Source organism: Podarcis muralis, chromosome 1 (assembly GCF_964188315.1).
Source record: "Podarcis muralis chromosome 1, rPodMur119.hap1.1, whole genome shotgun sequence".
Taxonomy (NCBI): domain Eukaryota; kingdom Metazoa; phylum Chordata; class Lepidosauria; order Squamata; family Lacertidae; genus Podarcis; species Podarcis muralis.
The window spans coordinates 59,884,102-59,904,463 of NC_135655.1; the positions used below are offsets into that span (position 1 = coordinate 59,884,102).

The following is a 20,362-nucleotide window of genomic DNA, read 5'->3' on the forward strand; positions in this document are numbered from 1 at the left end:
ACAAAAAGGTAATGCTGGGAATGTTGCAGTCAAATGTCAGTGCTGCTGATAGAACTGAAAGGCTTCAGAAAATATGTGAGCAAATAAGGTAGGCAACAGGTCTCCAGAATGCATAGAATAACTGGTACTAGATTCCAGGGCAGAGAAATGTGTCTAAAGCGAATTTAAAACACTTTAACAGCTACTGTGCTGGGTTTGGCTATAAAAATGCGCTCAAGATGAAGGAATGTTGGGACTCAAAGTTCAAGAAAGCTTGTCACATAGGCTGCATTCACATGGCGGTGCGTTCTGTTTTCCCAGCGTTTCATTTCCCATTTCCCTGACCTCATGAAGAAAAGAAGGGAGGCAGTTTTTGCAGATTCTCTGAGCCCCCTGTGCCACCTCTCAAGCTGCTCTAAAGGGTCTGGATCGGGGCAGAGAAAGCACAAGGATGTAGGGGAGAGTGGCTTATTATCCAAGTGACCAATTGGGCCTGGATGCCTATATTCTGCACATTATGTGCTTCCAAATAATTCACAAGGAAGGCACAACTCTTGGTGCTATGCTGCTCTAACCATCAAAATGGTTAAAGAATTAATATACAGTACATGCATGTTCAAGCAGAACTGACAGGCCCTTTTGTGTGCTTTTTTAGCCTAGGGGCCAGCCTGCACCATCTGATTTTCTTGCACTCTTCTTTAACACATGCCCTAGTTCTGTCATCTTTTGCAGAGGATTTTAAAGAGAAGAGTAGTGATCTCTCTGCAAAAGCTTATGATTTCCCTTCCTAACCAGCTACCTCTCTCTCCTTCCTTAAAGCATTTACTTTTAAGTGACATTTACTTTTGTGTATGCAGATTCTAGCTTCATAGCTGTTAGAAGGAATCACTATAATTAGTCTGGTCTTTCAGAATCAGTTTTATGACAACCTGGATTTTATGGAAGGACTGTCTCCCTATCATTTGATAACATGATTTCTTTTTGGGTCTCACTGTCAGTCAGCATTTTTCTGTCAAGGGAATTGTAAATTATGTTTTCTTAGACGTTATTCCCTATGCCCAAAAGAAGTCTCAGACATCAAATTAATCTTCATAAGTAAGATACTTTAAACACCCATCATCTTTAAATGAAATAGAAAAATAACACAGCCGTAGCAAAGGCAGCATAACAATATAAAAAACAATTTTGACCAGCAGCCAACGCAGCAATTTAAAACCCACCCACTCCAAAATGCTATGATTTTCTTGAAAACTGCAATGGAACTGGCTGTATGAGCTTCCCTGGGGAGTAAGTAATTAATGCTGTACTTAAGAGTTCTTGAAGTCTCATTAGATTTGCTTTCTAATGACTGTTAGAACCATTTTCTTTTCTGTTTTTTGGGGAGTCATGATCAGTGGTATCTTGGCTGCTGCTTGCATGTTGATGAAATAATCACTGAGAGTTTTGTTGCCAGCAAAATCTAAATCTTTGAGCCTTCTAAATTTGAGGCTCTGCTATTTCCACTCATGATACAGCCATGCATTCCTATGCCTATCAACACCAGAGGAAGCCCAATTGAGTTCATTTACTTATCAGTAAGTGAATTTAGGATTACAGCCCCCAAATGACATTTTAGCTTCTCTTGTGACTGTTTTTGCCACTGCTCTCAATGCAAGACTAGCATGCAGACAATGATATATTCCAGGCTGCAGGTTTCATTGTAGAGTAATTTAAGCATCAACTAGTTTAAGTCTCACTGGTGTGAAGCTCCAGGGTATATATATGGGGCTTATCCTATTTCATTTTATAACAAGCCTGTGGGGGAGGTTGGGCAGAGAGACAGTGACTCGTCTGAGGCATCTCAAGTCTCCCTAGTCTAAGCAGACCAATTTATCTATACTGAATGCTCTCATTTCTATATTAAAAAAAATACCAAACCCATATTGAAGAGAATCTGAGTGAAGAGTGTCAGCCATGCATACAGTCCACAATATGACTGGGACATATTGTGTAGGGGAACCATAGTGCATTATGTCTTGGGTCCACCCTGTCTATATTTTGATCCTGAGCCTATGTTTTATTTAACTAGACATTTGCACACACTTCTTGCTTTTTACACTTACTAGAACCCATGCCAGATAAGTCCTTCTGATGTCTAAGGATGGAACTTGATGTCATAGCAGCTGACCTGTGTGTAAGAGCCAGATTGTGCAGCACGTGTGGGTGCGAGAAGAGAGCCAAGCTATTCCCCTGCCTTTGTTTCCCCATAAAATTGCTCTGCTGCAGACATCCCCCCTGAACATGGGGTTCCCAGACAAGAAGAAACCCCTGCCAGGGAGAAGCCATTTCAAGGGGGAAAGCATGGCTGTTGGGAAGGGTCATGTCACATTATAAACAGTCTCCACTTACCTGCTTTCATATGAATTGGCAGTCATCACTTTCAATCTACCTACCAGTATCATGGTGCTGAAGACCTATAGCTGGTAGTAGGAACCTGTGGCTGTCCTTGTGGTTGAATTCTGACTCTCATCGCCCCCAATCAGTATGGTCAGCAGTCAGGGATTTTGGGAGTTATAGCTCAACAACATATAAAGGGACACAGACTCCCCAATCCTGACCTAGAGCTGAACGTGAAACATTTTTTCTCTTCTCCCCCTTCTGGAAAGTCACTGGCAGACCTTCCAAGTGTTCCTATTTTTGAGGGATGTCCCTGATTTAGAGAAGCTATCCTGGTTTCTGAATTGATCCCAGAATATACCACTTTTTCTTAGGATGTCCCTATTTTCAATGGGGAAATGTTAGGGGGTATGGAGTTATCCGACCCCCCAGTTGTCTGGAGGCAATTCTGTATAGGGAAGGTTTTAAAAAACGATTTAGTATGTTTTTTATATATGGTGGAAGCTGCACAGAGTAGCTGGGGCAACCCAGTAAGATGTGTGGGGTATAAATAGTAAAATTCTTATTATGGAATGGGACATCCCTATTTCATCAGAGAAATGTAGGAGGGTATGCACTGGTGCCTAAAATTAGGTAAATGTATTACAATTATCCATTGATTTTGGAAAGCCCAGAGCATTAATTAGCAGTATCAGAAACAGAAATGTGTTGCTGTATACGAGAAGAGACCTAAAGGACACTAATGAAATCATCTTTATGTGCCATGTTTTAGGCCCAGTGAATGCATTCCTACAGAAGCATGGGAACAGTTGCTAGTGTTGTGTATGAACTTGGCAACCTTCTGGGGCCCATGGGCACTTTTGGAATATTGAGAATGTATTTGACATGATAAAAATGGCTGCCACAGAGGTACGACCACTCACAAAATAGCTGCTGTGGTTGGTGTGAGTAGTCAGAAAACACCCATTCCACAGATGTCAAACTGATGAACTTGAGATCAAGTAACTTGCCCATGAAAATGAGTACAGATGCATAGTCTGAGCCCCCAAATACAAAATTGTCCACTTTGACCTACAGTTTTCTACTCTCTAACACATTTTTTACAGAAAGCAAACCACCAATTTCAGAGAAGTCGAGATTTCTCTCTCTCTCTCTCTCTCTCTCTCTTACACACACACACACTTTACCCTTACCCCATATGTTTTTCTCCATGTGTCCTGATCACCTATACGCACATGGACACCTCCCCCCCCTCCAACCCCTGGTGCTCTGGGTTGTGTTTTTTTTTTTAGTCTTCTCTCAGCACCTATGTTTCCTTTTTGCACTCAGCTATAGGAAAAACCCCACCTTCTTGCTGTCTCTTTTCCTTAGAGTCAAAAAGCCCCCCTGCAGGTAGCATCCTATTAGAACCGTTCTCCCTCTTCTAATTGGATGCTACCTGCAGAGAAAGGGAGAGTCAACAGTTGTAATTGGATGCCACCAGCAGTGAGCTATTTTCTCTCCTCTTTTCCAAGTGTGCTAACTAATCAAAATGGTAGCAGGGCCTCCATAGACAACATGGGAGAGAGTGAAGAGAAACTTGGACTGTGTGGCCATTATAATTTATAATTGGTCCAGAGGGGGGGGGGGGGGCTAAAGAGCTTGATGGGCAACCTGGTAGGTCTCTGTGGCTGCAATTGTGTCCAAAGGTGCCACATTAAGGCCCCCAGAAATAGAGACATTGGTGGAAAAGAAAGCCTCCAACCCCCGTTATCCCTGTTTGTGAAGTAAACATCTTGATGTAAAAGGAGCAGGAGAGCTGTAGAGTGGCTTTTATGTCATAATTTACCTCAGTACAGCTAAATTTTATTTTAAACATTTCCCCCTTCAGTGCATTTCAGTGCAGACTGAAAAATTATCTTGGATTTGTAACAATCTGTTACAGCACATACCCCAGCTTAAAATTCTGTGAGAGTGATAAGCTTTCTTAGTGAGCCGTATTTCCGTCTGATGCTGATCCAGAGCCAGGGGGGGAAAAGTTTCCTTTAGAACAAAGTTAGAACACAGCAATCTGTTTCTATAGTTAGCATTATCAAGTCTCAGCAAGAAGGAAAAAATGATTACTTAAGGGAAGTCTTCCTTAGAGGTCTTCAGGAACTGCAGGGTGCTTTTTATGGCAGGTTTCTAGATTTCTTTTCATCATCTGATAAACAAATGACATTGAAACTGAAAACTATTTGATATTATTTTGGAAGAAATCACTCCATTTATATTTTTGAGCTATGAATTTATTGAAGTATGCATATATCTGCCTGAAAACGAGCCTTCCCATGTCCAAAGCTTACAAGTGCCTGTAGCACCTTTCATCTCCGGTTGCTGCAGGCACCCATGGAGCAATTCCTCCAGCCCTCTCTGTATCAACACTGATGAGGCTATTGAACACATGGCTCCAATATAAATTGGCCCCAAGTTCCCTGGAAATATTCATTGCAATAGTGAAAGGGAAGGGAGGAAATCTACTACCCTAAATTTTGTAAGGGGCACTAGAACATTGACTTTGCTCATTAGTCAGTGTAAGTAAATGTTTTTGTAAGTGTCAATCTCTCATAAACAGCAAGAGTGTTAGCCTTAAAAGAAGGGCCAAGGACTTAAAAGTAGCAATTTTCTCCAGGGTATATGAAGTGTAGGTGGGTTCTTAGGACGCAAGACACAGTGATAACAGCAAGAACCTTTATTGAACTAACAGAACTAAACAAACAGGGGCAAAGCAACTGCTTATATACATTTCTGAAGGCCTGGGCCACTCCCACTCCCAACGTGATTGGCTGTCTAAACTTCCAAGCTGCGAATTGTAACTCAGAGTTTAAGGGCCAATGGCGGAGGCCCAAATCCTGAAGTGTTCTGTGATTGGATATCATGTATCAAATCAGAACACAGGGGCTCAGAATCTTTAGTTCAGACTCAAGCTCAGGCAACACAGACCACTGGGTACATAACAGTATAACTTTGGTTGCTTAGTGGTTATTCCAGGATAGCTCACTGTCTTGTTCTAATGTAAAATTCTTTCCAGATATATTTTCCCCAGAGCTTTTTTCTGGGGGGGATGCAGGAGGACGCATACCCCTAAACATTTTGTGAATCTAAGTTTGGCCTCATTGAGGGGCAGTATTTCAATATGAGTAGGAAAATAAGAGTATCCCTAAACATTTTTTTAGAAAAAAAAGCACTGATTTCCCCCATTCCTAAAACAGTGTGCAAATTGTATAAACATGCCACATTTCTTCCAACTTTTATCACCTTGTTTGTCTTTCACTCTTCCTGCTCAGAGGAACACTTTGTTTTTGAATCTAGCTTATGAAAGAGACAGTGACTTCATCAAAGCTGTCAGGGAGGTTGATAGCTGTTCAAATACGCCTTCAAACCTGGGCCTCAAACATTCAAAAATAGTTATTACACCACACTGTTCCACCCACATATAAGCCACACATTTAGGCATATGTGCCCAAATGCTCAAATATGATCTTGGTCTGATATGGTAATAATACAGAGTGATTCATAATGAAATATACAGTTTCAACACACTATAAAGAAGATGAAGAATGTAATACATCTTATGTTACCTGTAATAGAATTGTAGGGGAATGTTTAAAGTTTTTTCAGAAACAGTCACAGATGTTCTATGTGTGCACCCTATGCCACATGATACACATCGAGCCGGTAATCCATTTCTGATCAAATGCGAGTTAAGATATCTGAATTAAGTGCAGTGATAGTGGCTGTGATATGCTGTTTCAGCTCCGCTAAATCAATAGGAAGGGGAGGGGTGAATACCTTGTGCTTTATGTACCCCCACAGAAAAATGTTTCAAATTTTTCATGCCAATCGTAGGTACATTTTCTCCTTGGAGAAAATGCCGTCACACAACAGTTACAGATTCCGTTTCGCTCAATTCAGGAACACAAACACCTTCTCTACTGCAGATTCAGCCATATTGCCTGGCTAGTCACATGACACGTGCGCTATTGCCTACATTATTTCCCTCAGTAGCAGAACACAAACTTTATGAGTACATCTATCTCACGGTTCCCAATTGTGGTTCATGTCGTTACCTGTTACTGTCTTACAGCATCTGGAAACTGTATACTTCATTATGAATCACCATGTATTATCTCTCCTTCAAAAAGATGTCATGAAGTTTGCCATCCTAAGAATATATATGTGTGGGAGAATGAGCAACTCAATTTGTTCAACCAATAGGTATTTTATAGTGTGGTGGGATCACAGTTATCATTTCCCATAGTTTTTGAAATAGCATATTTTTGTGATGGAATCAGTTAATTATTGCTGCTAACCACTTTGTAAGTTTTTATTTTCATATTAGTAGAATGTCTTTTTATTAGTAGAAAGCTTTTGGATGTTGTTGTTTCACTTAAAATATGTATTTTTTTTTTGTATTGTGTCTACTAAGAGTTGGTGTCCCACAAAGGATAAATTATTATCTATGTATCCACTATTACTTCTACTGTGCGTATTTTCTTTCATCTTTTTCTTTCATCAGGGACACCTTGATAGTAACTTGTACCAACAGTGCCACAAGTATATTTGCAGGCTTTGTCATCTTCTCCGTTATTGGTTTTATGGCAAATGAGCTCAAAGTAGACATTGAAGATGTTGCCGACCAAGGTATGAGAGTTTGTTTCAATTTATGAATGGTATAGCATGGTTTGCAAGTCAGCCTGCAAATGTACATTATTCAGAATACTGGGGTGGGGGCACTACCACAGGATCCCAGTCTCGATTGGCTTTACTGTGTCCCCATTTGTATATTGTGGAAAATAACTCCTATTGGAGTAACTCGGAGATTTCTCTGCAATGCAAATTGTATATGGGAGGTCCCCAGTCTGGATCAAGACCCTGGCCTAGGAGGTAGGATTGTTTTAATAATATGCTCCCCTCTGTGATCCCATTCTGAATTGGGCATACAATTTGCATGAGTGAAAAAAGCTCTTAACATGAGGTTATTTTCAGATGTAAATTGCAGGTGTGGGCCAAGGAGGACATGCCCTGAAGGGCCATATGGAAATTCTCCAAGGGCCACATCTAGCCCACAGGCCAGAGGTTTCCTATCTAGCCATAGAGGTTCTGAATTGGGCTCTAGAGCCAGTGATGAGCTAGATGAGGGTAAGGAAACTAAACTTAAATCCAGACGAGGTGCTATTAGTCAAAGGCTTACCTGTCCAGGGATAGAGTTTCAGCTTGTTAAGGATGGGGTTACGCACCCCTTAAAACAGGCCTGGGGAACTTGTAGCCCTCCAGATGTTGCATTGGCACTTCTACCACCCCTGATTGTTGGCCATGTTGGCTGAGACTGATGGAAACCAGAGCCCAACAAGACTGGAGAGCCTTGTATTTACTTAAACAATTTGTGTACGTCTTAATCACAGTTATCTCTAAGCAGTGTAGAAAAGACCCAATAGAATAAGACTAAAATGAGTTAAAGTTATAAAATCCTTTATAACTTTAATTGAATCCTAATTAAAGTCTGCTGGAATAAAAAGGATTCAGTAAGTACAGGGAGGGGACCTGTCTGACCTCATCTGGAAGCAAGTTCTACTTCTGAAACTCAGCAGTTGTTCTCATGTGTGCCCAACTCTTAGTGGCCATAACTCTTGCCTGACATTAATTTAGGGGGTCCAAATCAAGGGGGATCTGAAATTTCATTTTCTGCAATTAAATTTTCCCAGAGGGCATGATGAATTTTAGAAACTCATTATTTTGATTCCTTAATTTACTTTTCACATGTAAGAAGCTAGTGCAAACAGCCGCCTTATCTATAGTAGTCAAGAAGAAATCTTTAATCAAGAGATGAAAGAGCATGCTTATGAATATATAAGGTCCCCTAAGCCTTCTTGCCCAGAAAAGCTGGCAGTTAGCAGCAGGTTTTAAAGAGAGTTGCTTGCATCACATCACAGAAATAAAAATAATCTTCAACCAACAATTCTTTTAATGCTTGTCATAGTTCCCAAACATTTTGTGAAGTACCTATTTAAATTAACTCTCTTACTGCTGAATTATACCAGCTCTACTGCATTACAATGTAGTGCAAAAAAACTGATGGGGAACGGGGAATCTGTCTACTGTAAATAAAACACAAAGTGACAATGAAGAAGGCTTTTCACTGAAAAAGGAATTGTGTTTGTGCCACAATTAAAACCAGTAGTATTAATGAGGGACAGTGGATGTCTTTCATCATCATCATCATCATCATCATCATCATCATTATTATCAATCAACAGATAAATATTAGTTTCTTGTGTTCTAGGTCCTGGGATTGCCTTTGTAGTATATCCTGAAGCTTTAACCAGGCTTCCTCTTTCACCTTTCTGGGCTATAATTTTCTTCTTGATGCTTCTAACACTTGGCTTGGACACCATGGTAAACTTGCCTTCTTTCACCTACCTTGCTATTGACTGTTACAGGACCAAAGAGTACATCTTTGACTAATTTTTAACGTAACTGGTTACAAGCAGGAGCCTAGCACATACCCAAGGTTTTTAGGCAAAATAAACATACAGGCAGTACAATTGTATGCATGTCTGCTCAGAAATAAATCCGACTGAGTTCAGTGGGACTTAGCTCCAGGTAAGTGTGTGTAGGATTAGAGCCAAAACTGATTTTGAGGTTAAACCCCAGTACTAGAATTGACCTTGGTGAAAATATGTCACAGCAGGAGCCATACAGAAGTTAATTACCACATTCAAGTTGCCTTTGGGATGGAAGAAGAAACAGAAAGGTGTTAATTAGGCAGACCTGTAAAGAGAGTGACCCACATACTGCGACCAAACTTGAGCCAAAATCAAAGTGGAGGTTTTCACTTCATGGAAGGGGCTAGACAGTGGTTCCCAAACCCCCTTCATTCCGTAGACCACCTGAAAATTGTTGAGGGTCTTAATTATTTTCCCCCTGTTGTATTGGTTTTACCCATCCTTACTTGGTGTCTCTCAATGATGCCACTCATATTGAGAGTATCTAGGCTGCTGAGGAGGAAAGAAGACTTCTGTTTCAAGGGTGGGGGAGTGAGGTGTCATGCAGCTGATTCCATGCATACTTACTCAGAAGTAAGCCTCACCAATATTAATGATAAAAATGCATAGGACTGCAGCCTTAGAAGGTTGGTCTCATGCACCTCTGCTCAAAAGTGTTCTCTGTGGTGCTTACTTGAAAGTAAGGATCGTGCTTTACAGCCTAGAAAACTGAATTAGTATTACTCCTCCTTACTGGTGTCTCTCAACAATACCAGTCATATTGAGAAGGTCTAGGCTATTGAGCGAATGGGACGCGGGTGGCGCTGTGGGTAAAAGCCTCAGCGCCTAGGGCTTGCCGATCGAAAGGTCGGCGGTTCGAATCCCTGCGGCGGGGTGCGTTCCCGCTGCTCAGTCCCAGCGCCTGCCAACTTAGCAGTTTGAAAGCACTCCCAGGTGCAAGTAGATAAATAGGGACCGCATACTAGCGGGAAGGTAAACGGCGTTTCCGTGTGCGGCTCTGGCTCGCCAGAGCAGCGATGTCACGCTGGCCACGTGACCCGGAAGTGTCTCCGGACAGCGCTGGCCCCCAGCCTCTTGAGTGAGATGGGCGCACAACCCCAGAGTCTGTCAAGACTGGCCCATACGGGCAGGGGTACCTTTACCTTTACCCAGGCTATTGAGCAGGAAAGAACATCTGCTTCAAAGAGGGGAATAAGAGGGGTGCACAAAATGGAAGGAGAAGGGAAGGAAACATGGTGTTTGGGAACCTGTGGGCTAGAGGGCAGTTGGCTCAAACTTGGCTGTGTCAGGCAAACCAGGGGCAGGTAAGCCTACTGGCATGAAGTAAACTATTGTCCTAGCAGGAGGCTGATGTTTCCAAGTATGCAGAGCCACCAGGGGTCAAGGAGAACCAATTTTGTAGAGTTGTGGGTTGGTGATGAAGCTGGAGGAAGTGATGATGTTTGGAAACAAGACTGCTTGGGGTGTATTTGAAAAGGCAGGGTAGGTCTTGGAAGTAGACACCTTTTTCAGCATACTTCAAGATGTCTGGTGTCTCCATTGGAGATCAATTCAATCATCAAGTATTGCCATTTTAAGGCATATGGCGCAAGAGGGCATTATGTGGAATGCATGTTGCTTCACTGTTTTGCATCTCCATTGCCACAAATGTATGAGTAAAATTGCTCCAGTGGATCATTTGAACTGATCAACCCTTCACTCAGAGCTATCTGAGTAGTTTTGTATGTTTTAAAGATTATTTAGATTGTGCAGGCCGGCATAGAACCATAGACTTCTATGAGTTGGAAGGGACCCCACTGGTCATCTAGTCTAACACCCTGCAATGCAGGAATCCTGTCCACAGCTCTCCCAGGGTAGGCTCGAACCACCAACCTTCTGGTTAACAGCTAGACACGTTGTCCCATCTGCAACTTCTTATTCATGCTTGCTATTTAACCCACAGTTAATGCAGATTATTGTGTGCAATCTTACAGGAATAGCTTGGTGTAGGGATCTACATTTTTCTGAGTAGAAGAGTCAACTAGATGGTCTTCAAAGAGCTTACATACCAGTTTCTGTTTCATAGAGTGGTTTTAGCAGCAATATTACATATGCCATGTTAAACAAAATGTGTTTTTGTGTGTATGATTACTATTGTCTTGCTTGTTCTTTTTTGATATTCCTTAGTTTGCCACTATTGAGACGATAGTGACATCAGTTTCAGATGAGTTCCCAAAGTACTTACGTACTCACAAGCCTCTGTTTACTCTTGGATGCTGTGTCGCCTTTTTCATCATGGGCTTTCCTATGATCACTCAGGTAAAAGTGTTGCCATAATATGTACACATTGCATCCCATGATTTCTCCTATTGCAACAAGGTCTGTTCCTACAATTGGTAGGAAGAAGTCCATGGGATTATTAGGTTTTCAAACAAAATGCATGGATCAAAGTGAAATTTTATGTGTGACATGTGATACTGTGGGATTTAACAAGTATTACAAAATATGATTTGGCATTAAGGTAATATCTGCGTTCTTGCAGTATCTTATTATCATGAATATTACCTTTTATACCACAGGCCACTTCATTTTAAAAAAATTTCATCTTAATTGAGAACAGATCTGTTCTGTGATGCAATGCATTCCAGTATGTATCAGGTGGGAAGAAGGAATTGGACCATGCATCTGCCAATGTATGAGACAGAATGCATAAAATGGTCTTGCATGTGGGCTCAGATTCCATATAGAACTGAAATATAATGGAATTTCTTAGTACATGATGGCAAGCAGCAGTAATCTAAACATTTTCCTGTCTGAATATTATTTAGTTAGTTGGGCTGCCATACATTATCTCCTAATATCTTTTGGCATTTCTGTTAGTAATTACATGTTTACTTTTAGGGTGGAATGTACATGTTGCAGCTTGTGGACACCTATGCAGCATCCTACTCTCTTGTTATAATAGCCATTTTTGAACTTGTTGGCATTTCATACATTTATGGTAAGAAAACAATGTGCTATATATCTAGATCACACAGTGATAAGTACATGTGAAAATGTGTTGAGTTGCACACAACTAGTCCCACTTTTAGAAACAAAAGACTTTTATCATTTAATGGTTTGAAAATCAAACATTTCTGTGGAATTTCACTCAGAGTAAGAAAACTTTAATCTTTTTTATATTGCTACAGCTGGACTCCTTAGATAAGCAAGTCATTTGTTATAGATAGCACTTTCTTAAAATTAAAGTGGATGTTCAGTTAATAGCAATATAGGCTATATAAAAGTAATGGTGAGGCATACCAGCCAGATCTATTTGTGTGGTACACAAATAAGAATATAGGTTCACAGTAGCCAAGGTTCAGGTTCTAATAATGGCTTAATAACGATGGTACACTCATGCACTTTTAGTTTGTATAAACAGAATTAGTAAGTCATATAATGTTTGTAAGCAATACAAATGCAAAGTGTGTTTGTATGGAAAGGTACAAGTAATATAAAGAATTTGTTCTTAGTAGATAGCACTCACTGCTTTTGTCTGAATGCCTGCTTTAAGCAATTTGAATAACTTAATTAGGACAATGACCTGTAATAATAGCTTATCAGTAGCACACACCTTCTCCCCACCAGTTATCTTGCAATACACTGTGAATTGCAAGAAAATAATATGTCTTGGATGTATGGAAATTTCTGCCTCCAGTTTTCAGAGAGTGGCATGAAGTATGATTTTTTTACAGTATAATATCCAGGTTTGTGTTGTCAGAAGACTCTGAAGAATCCAAGTTCTGAAGGCTGCAATCTTCAAATCAACTACCTTAGGAATCATTCCACCATAGGCGCTAAGAATGCTATTCATATATAATCTGGGAATTGCAGTCCCTTCATGTGTCTGAGTCTTGCTTGCACATCTCCAGTCCTTTATGATTGTGCATGTGAAATATTACATGACCACAACCAGTTCGCTCATATCTGAGATTAGCATTTTCATAGCTGATGGCTGTGCAGGCATGATGTTGCCTACCATATTTAATGTTAGAAATTAAGCACTGTCATTAGCCCTGTTCTTCCTTTTCTGAAAATGTACATGTCTTATCTCACATTGTTGGAAGATTAGAGAATACACAAAAGAAGTTATTTTATATTTTCATTCATGAAGCTTGCAAGGAGGCTAAGAATACAGCACTCCGCTGTCACCCCAGTCTGTTCAAGGGTATCTAGTTTCTTCTACAATATATACTGATATTGCAGTTAAGACATTCCTTTGTGCAATTAAGTAATATTTTGTGACAGATCTTGTAGGGAAACTAGAGTTTCTGAGTGTGTGACATGTTTGGTAGAGTGTAGGCACAGATTGTCTGATTAACTGGGGGGGGGGGGGAATCTGTCAGTCAGTTGAGCCTATTCATTTAATTTTCACCTCCACAAAGTCAATTCTAGAAATACACCAGTTCCTGAATTTTTTTAAAAAATAGGAAAAATAAAAGCTAATGACTTTAGAAGTGGAGTGTGAAAAGTGTTGACGTGAATATAAAGGGTATTTACTATCATCTTGGCATGGTGGGGTTTAAACAAAAGTCAACTATCTTGATAAGCTGATCAGAGATTTGGTAGTTGAGGTTATGGTAGCTGAACCAGCAAATCCATTAAAAAGTAGCACAACTCTCTGCACAGAACTAAGTGGTAATCCAGAGCCTTACAGGTAAGGAAGTGGCTGCTTTTGAATAATTCTTTTTCAGCTTCTTTCACATTATGCCACCAGATGTCCCCAAGACCATCCGTGCTGCCTGTGATTCCTTTCTCATTGACTCATTGTCTATATCAGAGAGGATCTCATGCTCAGTTCCCATAAACTCTAGGCTAATGACAGCTGCTTTATTCAGCATGAGAAGTGAGCAGGATGGCCAGAGGAGAAATAACCTATGAATTGTCTCTTTGTCTCTTTGTCCATGGATGTGGAGAACAGGGGCTATGACTCTTGGATTCCCAAATGGGTCCTGCTGTCACTTTCCCCACTCCTCTTCATAAAACATGCTTGCACTATAAGTCTGCAATGGCACCTCTGTTCATTTAGTCACACTAACAGATCTGCAACTTAATTCTTTTGTGTATGCGGATATGCTGCCTACATTGGAATTAAAGTGTATCTTCATGTGCCTATTTGAACCCAGATGGATTTCTAGAGAAGTGCAGAGTCCTGAACATTCATGAAGTTCCCACTATTGTAAGAATAGGTATGCTGGATCAGACCAAAGGTAGCTATCCCAGTGTCCTGCTTCCCACAGTAGCCAACCCAATATATTTTGGAAGTCTGTGAAGGCGATACTCCATTGCTTCCCAGTGACTGATATTCATTGGCATACTGCTTCTGATTTGAAAGGCTCTATATAACCTTTGGGGACACAGGTGGCGCTGTGGGTTAAACCACTGAGCCTAGGACTTGCCGATCAGAAGGTTGGCAGTTCGAATCCCTGCGACGGGGTGAGTTTCCGTTGCTCGGTCCCAGCTCCTGCCAACCTAGCAGTTCGAAAGCACGGCAAAGTGCAAGTAGATAAATAGGTACCACTCCGGTGGGAAGGTAAACGGCGTCTCCGTGCGCTGCTCTGGTTCGCCAGAAGTGCCTTAGTCATGCTGGCCACATGACCCGGAAGCTGTATGCTGGCTCCCTTGGCCAATAAAGCAAAATGAGTGCCGCAACCCCGAGTCGGTCACGACTGGACCTAATAGTCAGGGGTCCCTTTACCTTTATATAACCTTTACAGCTTGTAGCCATTGATCGATCTATTGTTTCTGCAGGCCCTTTTATTTTCACTCCCTTTCTTAAGGATTTGCAGCATAGAATTTGCCATTTTCACTGATACTGTACACTATGTTTGTTTTTACCGACAACTTCAAGAGCACTTTTCTAGCTAGTCACTACCTGTTCATTTGGGATCTTTTGTCTCAGTGTGCATCATTTCACACACACATGAAGTCCCATTTGCCATTTTTGTTGCTTGTCTTTCCATTTTGGTTACACCCTTTTTTTGGAGCTCTTTGCAGCCTAAAAGAGTTTTCATAACTCTGAATAATTTGATGTCAATTATGGCAGATGGTGATCTATGAGCGCTTTGGGTTATTTTCCATTGCAAAGCCAGCAGTGAGAAAGTCCCGGGCTTACACAGGCAGTGTTGACTGGATTACAGGCAATCTAGGAAATTGCTGGGAATGTAAAATGATTCCTGAAGGCAAGCTAGTAACTGAACTGTGACAAGCAGGGAGAGAGGCAGTCTGAGAGCAGCTCAGCCAATGCCTGAGTGATAAGTTGTTGTGATTGAGTAGCCCAAGCCATTATTTATAGTACTTTTGATGCCTTTCATCAAATGAACCCTGCTGGGTTGGTAGCTGGCCACCCACAGCAGTAGTGCTGAAGAGTGTGAGATAGCAGGGCAACAATCCTTCCTTTAGCAAGATGCTATATGCACAGGGAGAGTAAGCCTTTGAGTCTTACTGCCAGAATCCAGGCACTGGGTCTTGTAAGAAGAAATGAGAGACCTGGATAACTGAGGCTGTACCATGTATGACAAATATGGTTTCACCATTTAAGACAGCTTTTCCCAACCTGGTGCTCTTCAGATGTTGTTGGTCTACAGCCCCAGCCAGCATGGCCAATGATCAGGTATATCAATGTAAGAAGAGGATCAGGCCAATGGCCTATCTAGTCCAGCTTCCTGTACTTACAGTGGCTAACCAGTTGCCTTTGGGAAACCCGAAAGCAGGACCTGAGTGCAGCCACACTGTCCCCACTTGAGATTCCCAGCATCTGGCACTCAGAAGCATACTGCCTCCGACTGACAGTGGAGGTGGAACATAGCCATTGCGGCAAGTAGCCATGGATAGCCTTATCCTCCATGATAGGAATTGTAGTCCAGGACATCTGGAGAACATTAGTTTGGGGAAGTCTGTTCTAAGAAATTTCCAGTTTCTCACAATCAACTATTCCTATTGGTAAAGGAACCAAGTCATGTTTGGAAACCAATTGATGCTCGCAGCCTGTTTCCATGGAAACCAACGGAGGCCATATGTGTCCTCATCCAATAAAATTTGGAACAAAATAAGCTGCTGACAGATCTCTGAGTCAGAAGTGGGGAATATCCATAACAGGATTGTGTAGTCTGTAGATTTGTGATGGAGTGAGGTTCTTCTCTCTCTCTCTGCCTGTACCTTTTAACAACAGCAACTGCAACATCCCAAATCGCTGCACCAGATGTTGTTTATGAAATGGGTGATTGCGTACTGCTGTATGTCTCAAGAAGGAAGCATTAAAGTGTCAGGCATCTCTCTTTACATCTTCCAGTTTGACTTACTGTAAATGAATTGAATACTCGCTGGATATATTGCGAGGCGTTTCAACTTTAAGACCCGCTTATAAGATTTGTATTGCCCCTTTGTGCTATTTTATTGTAATAGAAACACATTACAGACCTAGCTGGAAGTGGAAAGAATTCTCATAAAACAGCATCCTTACAAGCTATAAGAAACTCACACTTAGAGAGAATACAAACTGGGTGCTATTCCTGCCTCTAGCAGAGCATTCCTGGCTAGCCATTTCCTCCAGCTCTGCTAAGGGATTGTTGAGAGTCAGCTAAGCTGGTTTGCTTACATGTTTAACTGGTAAATTGGAAACTGAAAGTTTCAAAAGATCAGGAGTTCAGAAGAGTCAGGAGTTTTTGACTCTTCTCTCTTTCATCCTGAGACAGATTATCAAGCAAGATTCAGGGATGAGTTGGTGGATTTCACAGCTCTGTTAAGCATAAGGATAAGAGAGCTGAGCTGAGCGACCCAAAATAATCTGAGAGAGTTAGTAGTTCATCCTTCCTTTCTCTAAAAAATATTGACCCATCCTTACCCTGGAAAAAACTGACCAGTCTTGCTTCTTCCCTTTGTCTCACTCTTGCTCTTCACTCTTTCTGTCTTCACTTTCTTTTTCCAAACCCCACTCTTCATCTCTCTCATTGTCCTCCACTTAAACTGTCCAGCCAACATTACAAGTGGTTTTCTTGCTATCAGATTCAAAAGTCTATATTCTAACCTTGTCCCACTTGATCTTTCTGCTACCTTCTATACAGCTGACCATCACCCTGACTACTTTCATACCTTAGGAACGTAGAAGTAAATAGCTCAGCATTGTCTACAGTGGTTCTCCTGAGCCTTGGGTGAGAGGGTTTTTCCTAGATGCCAGGGACTGACTATGGACTTTTTGCATGCAACAACATGTGCTCTACCACTGAGCTATCACCCTTCCTTTCAGTTTTCACAGTTCTGTTCTCTTCCTGTCAGTTTGCTTATTCAATAATGCCACTTGTGGGGTTCTCATCTGCTTCACCCCACTCTGTCTGGCTACTTCAGGGGTCTGCTCTTGGTCTTCACTGTGCCCCCTGTACACTGCCTTGAGTCATCACAGCGAATGTCGTGGATTTTACAACCACCAGTATAACGATGACACCTAATTATACCTCTCTGCCCCAGAACTGTCCCTCTGTCCGGTCCTGTATACCCAATCCATCTGATAAGTCTGCTTCCATATCTTCTCGTCATGACATACTCAACGTGTCCTTCGAATCCCTTTCCCACTTAATCACTCTTCATTTCCATCAGCAACATCACTGTTCTCCATTGACAGTGCCTTGAGGGCAGGAATCTCTCTATTTTTGTCTATGCAACTCAACCCAGCACAGTGATGGTACCATAATACAAAATCCCTGAAATATATTGACACTCCTTGTGTAGACAGGAATTCCTGCAGGATAACAGCTTTTTTCTGGGGGTACTCAAGGGTATGCAGTACTGGCACCTTTTTTTCTAGAAGAAAAGCACATATATATTTTCTCTAGAAGAGAAGTCTGCTTGAGGCCGATATGGCTGGGTGGAGGGGAAATGGATGAAAGCAGCATTGGTGTCTGAATGGTGCAGCAGCACTTGCATTGATCCTAGGCCATTTGGCCCCCACTTAGGCTGCAAAATGCCTTGAACCAGAACTGCCTCTGAATCTTGACTGTATGTCAAACCCCTTACTTTCCCTCACATACACATTATTACAACTTGGCACATTTAATTGGTAAAGTGCTTACAAATTATTACTCTACAACATTTGGTCTCCTAGTGATAGGATCAGACAGTTCTGTTCTTTTCTAGCTCTCAGTATGTCCTTTCAGAGTCTGTGCTGATGTTATGTTTTCCAGCATGAGATTAATAACTATGATGGGAAAACATGCACGAAGTGGCATTCAGCAGTTCGTGTGAGTGTAGATGATCTTCCTCGCTGCCCTTCCTCCTCCACCTCAGTGGATCAGCCGATAGCTTTGCAAATGCATTCAGGGTTGTGCATGTGCATGTATGTATATGTCTGTGAGGTGGAATAAGACACTTCTTGTAGCACTTCAGTCACTGGTCTTCACATATGATTTCTATCATAATTGTACCTATATTAGGAAAACCTAGCCTAATTTTAGTTTTAATGAGCCGTTGCCATAGTTTGACATATATAAGGATTTGTCTAAATTTGAATTTGAAGGACAAACCATCTTTAAACATATTACTCTCTGTGTTGATGCCATTGAGTGACCTGCTGTGCTATCACACCAGTCTGCAAGTCACCTGCCAACCTTGACTTGCAATGCCTTTTGTGCTAGCCAGCCCTGGCCTTTTCCAAGTGCCATTGCCATAGCTGCATTAACCCTAATACCTTGCAATCTTAAGATGACTAATTATTAGTAACAAGCGTATCTGAATTCTCCATCCCCTGAGACAACTTTGGACTAAATTCACAGCACTTCAGGTTATTTACATCATAGGCTTTTGAATAACAATCCAAGACATTTTGGGGCCTGAGGCAATAGAGACAGATAGTCAGTGGCGTAGCGTGGGGGGTGCAGGGGGGGCCGGCCGCACCGGGCGCAACATCTGGGGTTAGGGCAAATCCACGGGTTAGGGGGCGCAAATCCACGGGTTAGGGGGTGCAAATCCACGGGTTAGGGGGCGCAAATTACTTGCCTTGCCCCGGGTGCTGACAACCCACGCTACACCACTGCAGATAGTGTATTCCCATGGTGGTAAAAATGTTGTAATAAACTAAATACTTTTGCTGCCCTTTAATGTCTGGGAACATAAGAAACCTAGAGCAGGGATGGGGAACCTGTGTCCTTCCAGATGATGATGGGTTCCAACTCCCATCAGCCCCAGCCAGCATGGTCCATGATTAGCCCCATCAACAGAGGAGTCCGGCAAGGATGTATCCTAGCTCCTTTTCTTTTCAATTTATTCATTAGTGATATGAGGATACCATTGGCTGAATCTCAGGAAATTATCCATCCCCCCCTGTCTCGCAAATTATCGTTGCCCATTATTACTCTATGCTGATGATGCTGTGATTTTATCCTACTCAAGAATTGGCCTCAGGAGAGCACTAAAACTTTGTTTCATATTGTAAAACAAATTCCCTCACTATAAATCAATCTAAATCAAAAGTATTAATTTTCTCAAAAAGTCGGAAATCCTATAAGTGGCAATTAGATGGAAAACCTATTGAACAGGTCTATAAATTTCAATACCTGGGAGTTTTTCTCCAATATAATCTGGGTTGGAAGGCGCATATTGCATATATTTTAAACAAGGCCAAGGCCCTATCCTTTGCACTATTGCGCTTTTTCTTTTCGGACGGGGCTCTTCATGTTCCATCTGCCTTGAAAGTATTCAAAGCTAAAGTAATTGCAACATTGGCATATGCTGTTCCTTTATGGGGGACCGCAGTAAACTTGATGCCCTTGGAGGTAATTCAAAATCAATTTCTAAGACGACTGCTAAAACTCCCTCAGTGCGTTAGTAACGCAGCTATTCGCTTAGAATTAAAAACTACATCTTTAGAAAATACTCTTTGGAGGTGTAGCCTTTGTTACTGGTTGTCCCTAAGGCATAGGCTCCCAAATCTGTATTTGATCCAATGCCTCTGGAGAGATAATTTTCCCGTCCTAGGGGCAAAAGAGATCCATTCTAAAGTAGTGACCTATGGATTATCTCCATCAGAATTATTGGAATTGGACCTAGCCACAGCAAAAAAAAAACCCTCACTCAAAAACTTGAGGAGATTGACCTACAACAAAACACCATTTTGGGTAGTGGCACTTGCTCACCATTAAATCTTGGCATAGTCCCCTCGCAGCAGATACCATCTTACTTGACTTCTTTGTCTGTAGCGGCCCACAGATATGCCTTTATTAAGGCAAGATTTAACGCCTTCCCTTCCAATGTCTTGAATAATAGATTTTCCAATGGTCGGATCTCAACGGTGTGTGTATGTGATAATAGATCTATAGAATCTTTACAACATATACTATTTTGTTGTCCACTATATTCAGTTTCTCGGATCAGATTCTTGTCCCCTTTATTATTGGAAATCCCAGGTGACTCCTTGGAAACACAGCTAATATATTTATTGCAAGATTCTGATCCGAGTAGGTCCCTTTCTGTTG

At 41.5% G+C, this 20,362-nt stretch overlaps 1 protein-coding gene across 1 annotated transcript in view; it reads left to right on the forward strand.

Annotated features, from left to right (window-relative positions):
* SLC6A5 (solute carrier family 6 member 5) overlaps positions 1–20,362 on the forward strand; it is a 68,210-nt gene that overhangs the window by 28,362 nt on the left and 19,486 nt on the right. Inside the window, exons 10-13 of the mRNA XM_077929015.1 lie at positions 6,893–7,017; positions 8,657–8,769; positions 11,046–11,177; positions 11,760–11,859. Coding sequence (XP_077785141.1) covers positions 6,893–7,017; positions 8,657–8,769; positions 11,046–11,177; positions 11,760–11,859 — 470 coding nt within the window. The remainder of the gene's footprint in view (positions 1–6,892; positions 7,018–8,656; positions 8,770–11,045; positions 11,178–11,759; positions 11,860–20,362) is intronic.